At 37.8% G+C, this 5377-nt stretch overlaps 1 protein-coding gene across 1 annotated transcript; it reads right to left on the bottom strand.

Moving 5' to 3' along the window:
- Window positions 1–3392: 3392 nt before the first annotated feature.
- On the bottom strand, window positions 3393–4680 carry LOC100656931 (olfactory receptor 6C74-like). The gene has a single exon (XM_003405082.3). It carries the CDS (start codon window positions 4287–4289, stop codon window positions 3393–3395), a length of 897 nt encoding a protein of 298 aa, XP_003405130.1. The 5' UTR covers window positions 4290–4680.
- Window positions 4681–5377: the final 697 nt, after the last annotated feature.

Genomic DNA, 5377 nt, shown 5'->3' on the forward strand with positions numbered 1-5377 from the left:
ATGGGGAAAAGACAGTCTTTTTAACAAATGGTGCTGGCATAACTGGATATCCATCTGCAAAAAAATGAAACAAGACCCATGCTTCATACCATGCACAAAAACTAACTGAAAATTGATCAAACACCTAAATATAAAATCTAGAATTATAAAGATCATAGAAGAAAAAATAGGGACAATGCTAAGATCCCTAATACATGTCATAGTTTATAAAACATTACTAACAATGCAAAAGAGAAACCAGATAACTGGGAGATCCTAAAAATCAAACACGTATGCTCATCCAAAGACTTCACCAAAAGAGTAAAAAGATTACCGGAGACTGGGAAAAAGTTTTTAGCTATGACATTAGCAATCAGTGCCTTATCTCTAAAAGCAACATGATACTGCAAAAACTCAACTGCAAAAAGACAAATAACCCAATTAAAAAAATGGGCAAAAGATATGAACAGCTACTTCACTAAAGAAGACATTCAGGTAGCTAACAGATATATGAGAAAGTGCTCACGATCATTAGCCATTAGAGAAATGCAAATCAAAATTACAATGAGATTCCATCTCACTTCAAGAAAGCCTGGCATTAATCCAAAAAAAAACACAAAATAATAAATGTTATTAGAGGTTTGCAGAGACAGGAACACTTATACACTGCTGGTAGGAATGTAAAATCGTACAACCACTTTGGAAACAGATTTTGCACTTCCTTAAGAAACTAGAAATAGAACTACCATAAAAAAAAAAAAGCAATCCCGCTCCTTGGAATATATCCTAGAGAAATAAGAGCCTTTACACAAACAGATACATGCACACCCATGTTCACTGGAGTGCTGTTTACAATAGCAAAAAGATGGAAGCAACCAAGGTATCCATCAATGGATGAATGGATAAATAAATTATGGTATATTCACACAATACTACACATCAATAAACAATAAGGATAAATCTGTTAAACATTTCATGACATGGAGGAATCTGGAAGGCATTATGCTGAATGAAATTGTCAGTTGCGAAAGGACAAATATTGTATAAGATTACTATTATAAGAACTCTTGAAATAGTTTAAACAGAGAAGAAAATATTCATTTTGATGGTTACAAAAGGGTGGAGGGAGGGAGAGGGGTATTCACTAATTAGATAGTAGATAAGAACTATTTTAGGTGAAGGGAAAGACAGCACACAATACGGGAGAGGTCAGCACAACTGGACTAAACCAAAAGCAAAGAAGTTTCCTGAAAAAACTGAATGCTTTGAAGGCCCGTGCAGCAGGGGCAGGGGTTTGGGGACCATGTTTTTGGTAGACAATTGGCATAATAAAATCTATTAAGAAAACATTCTGCATCCCACTTTCGAGAGTGGCTTCTGGGGTCTTAAAAGCTAGCAAGTGGCCATCTAAAAAGCATCAATGGGTCTCAACCTACCTGAAGCAAAGGAGAATGAAGAACACCAAAGACACAAGGTAATTATAAGTCCAAGAGACGGAAAGGGCCGCATAAACCAGACACTACATCAGCCTGAGACCAGAAGAACTGGATGTTGCCTGTGCACAAGTGATGACTTCCCTGACAGGGAACACAAGAGAGACCCCCTGAGGGAGCAGGAGAGCAATGGGATGCAGACCCCAAATTCTCATAAAAAGACCAGACTTAATGGTCTGACTGAGACTAGAAGGACCCCAGAGGTCATGGTCCCCAGACCTCCTGTTAGCCCAAGACAGGAACCATTCCCAGAGCCAACTCTTCAGACAGGGATTGTATTGGAGTATGGGATAAAAATGATACTGGTGAAGAATGAGCTTCTTGGATCAAGTAGACATATGAGAATATGTTGGCATCTCTTGTCTGGAGGGGAGATGAGAGGGCAGAGGGGGTCAGAGGCTGGCCAAATGGACACAAAAATAGAGAGTAGAGGGAAGGAATGTGCTGTCTCATTATGGGGAGAGCAATTAGGAGTATATAGCAAGGTGTATATAAATTTTTGCATGAGAGACTGACTTGATTTGTAAAGTTTCACTTAAAGCACAATAAAAATTAAAACAAACAAAAAAAGTGTGGTGCAAACTCAAATTCTCATAAAAAGACCAAATTTAACAGTTTGACTGAGACTGGAGGAACACTTCAAGTCATGGCCTTTGACACTCTTAACCCAGAACTTAAACCGTTCTCAAAGCACACTCTTCAAAGATTAAACTGGACTGTAAAACATAAAATAAAACTATTGAAGAGTGTGCTTCTTAGTTCAAGCAGATACACAAGACCAAATGTGTGGTTCCTGCCCAGAGGCAGGATGAAAAGGCAGGAAAGGACAGGAGCTGGCTGAATGGAAATGGGAATCCTGGGGTAGAAAGGGGGAGTGTGCTGTCATATTACATATTAGACCCACTCTCACTAACAATATGGGTATAAATTTTTGTATGAGAAACTAACTTGAGGTGTAAACTTTCACCTAAACCATGATTAAAAAAATAAAAAAAGGGTAAAAAGCCAGATTGAATGAATACACAGTAGCTATTTGTGCATGACTTCAATCACTGTCAGGAGCCCTGGTGGCACAGTGGTTAAAGTGCTTTCTGCTAACCAAATGGACAGTGGTTTGAACACACCAGCTGCTCCACGGGAGAAAGATATGGCAGTTTGCTTCCATAAAGATTTACAGCCTTGGAAACCCTGGTGACATAGAAGTTAAGAGCTACAGCTGCTAACAGAAAGGTTACCAGTTCAAATCTACCAGGTGCTCCTTGGAAACCCTATGGGGCAGTTCTACTCTGTCCTATAGGGTCACTATGAGTCAGAACCGACTCGATGGCAATGGGTATGGTATGGTAAACCCTATGGGACATTTTTACTCTGTCCTGGTGGGTCACTATGAGTTAGAATTTTTGGTTGGTTTTTCAATCATTATCAAAACCAAAAAACCAAACCCTTTGCCATCGAGTTGATTCTGATCCATAGCGACCCTATAGGATAGGCTAAAACTGCCCCATAGGGTTTCTAAGGAGACCCTGGTGGATTCGAACTGGTAACCTCTCTGTTAGCAGCTGTAGCTCTTAACCACTACGTCACCAAGGTTTCCAATCACTATCAGAGTACAAAAATAAAATAGATGCATATGTTAAAAGGGTGATCAATATAGGATGCAATTTCGTGGCACAGTGGTTAAGAGCTATGGCTGGTAACCAAAAGGTCAACAGTTTGAATCTACCAGCCACTCCCTGGAAACCCCATAGGTCAGTTCTACTCTATCTTATAGGGTCACCATGAGTCTGAATCAACCCTAAGGCAACAGATTTGGTTGGGTTTTGGTTAGCTATTGAAAGCTATTTTTAAATCTGAAAAGATTTTATAAAAGTCAAAGATTCTATTTTGAGATAATAGAGATGTATTTTTTAATGATGTCCCTCAGGCTTGTTTCACTTGTTTGTTTCTTAGGGTATATATAAAAGGATTTAGGAGAGGGGCAACTGAAGTGTTGAGCACGGCTACCCCCTTGTTTAAAGCGACCCTTTCCTCTGCAGAAGGTTTCATATACATAAAAATGCAGCTGCCATAAGAGATAGAGACAACAATCATGTGGGAGGAACAGGTGGAAAAAGCTTTCTTCCTCTGCTGGGCAGAAGGGATCTTCAGAATTGTTCTTACAATGTTTGCATATGAGAGTGCCACCAGAGCAAATGTAATCAGCAGTGTGAAAATTGCTAAGATAAAACTTAACAATTCTATGACCCATGTGTCTGTGCAGGAGAGTTTCAGGACAGCAGAATAGTCACAGAAAAAGCGGTCAATAATGTTGGCATCACAGAACTCCAGCCCCAGACCCATGATAAGTCCAGGAGAGATTGTTAACAGCCCAGCCACCCAGGAGGTAACAACCAGCTGGGTGCAGACTCTGCTGCTCATGATTGTTGCATAGTGAAGGGGTTGGCAGATGGCCACATAGCGGTCATAGGACATGGCAGCCAACAGGAAAAACTCTGGTGCACCCAAGAAGATGGCAAAAAATAATTGTGTCGCACAAGCATCATAGGAAATCATTTTATCCATAGTCATTATGCTGAACAGGTACCTAGGTATACAGAGGGACATCACTGAGATTTCTAAGAATGAAAAATTCTGAAGGAAGAAATACATGGGTGTTTTGAGGTGGGAATCCAGCACAGTGAGCAGGATAATGGTCAGATTTCCAATGACACTCGATAAATATGTTAGAAATAGAAAAAGGAAAATCACCATTTGCCAATTTGGATCATCAGTCAGACCTTGAAGAATAAATGTTGTCACCATTGTATGAATTCTCATGGTTAAATTCCTCCTGAATTCATCCAACCTGGGAAATAAATGGATAACTAATTCTAATTTTAAAAAGGTGTAAATGAGTACAGATTAAAAAAAATTATATGCATAATCAAGTAACTCAATTGAAATGCATACACTTTTTGCTCCTATGACTAACCATTTCACACAGCAGTCAGAACCCAGACTTCATTATTCTTATTACATCTCTTTCTCTGGATAATAATTTTCTAAATTTTCCCCTCAGATCTCCTTTACTTTGCAGAGAACGGCTCTTTCATTTCCTGTATAAGCATCTGTAAATTTGTCTGGTTTAAAGATTTGTCCAAGATGCTGAGAAATGATTCCTGCAAACTTACTGAATCCACCACAAAATAAACATACTTTTCAGGTAATGTAAAATGTATGTATTGTTAACAGAATTTTCTACTCAGTCTCTTTCAGTAAAGTATACCTTTCCTGTATACTTTTACATTTTAAACAGCAAATTAGGTCTGAATTTTTGCAGTTATTTGAAAAAATGGTTGCATACTCATGATATATTTCGGGTTAATCTTTGTATCCCTTGGTACTGGCAATTAGAAATTTTAATGGAACAAACTTTCCTTAATTTTAGTTCAGTGTGAATCTCAAAATTATTATACAAATATCAAATTGAAATTATATGTGAGATTTGGAATTATTTCACACAATTAGTTTCACTTTCAACTTCATGAATAGCTTTAACAATGAAAGCTTTACTTCAACTTAAACTTTACCAAAGTAAGAAATACTATTTTGCACTTAGTGATAGGAAAATACCCAAGCCTTCACTAAATATAAATGAATATGTCCTAGTCAAATATAAATGAAAATTATTTTTCATATTGTTGTTCTAATCAACAAATTCAGACATCCTTTCAGATATGCCCAGATATATAGATGTGTGTATGAGTGACACAAATATTCTCTTTGTTTCTTTTAAATATGAATTCAATTGGTTGAATCTTCTGGTGACATTTTCAGAATAGAACAGACTCTGTGGTAATTACTTTGTACACAAAGCAACAGAATACTGAAAATACTTACTTTCCATGAACTCTGCATGAGTTTTG

This window comes from Loxodonta africana, chromosome 4, assembly GCF_030014295.1.
Source record: "Loxodonta africana isolate mLoxAfr1 chromosome 4, mLoxAfr1.hap2, whole genome shotgun sequence".
Taxonomy (NCBI): domain Eukaryota; kingdom Metazoa; phylum Chordata; class Mammalia; order Proboscidea; family Elephantidae; genus Loxodonta; species Loxodonta africana.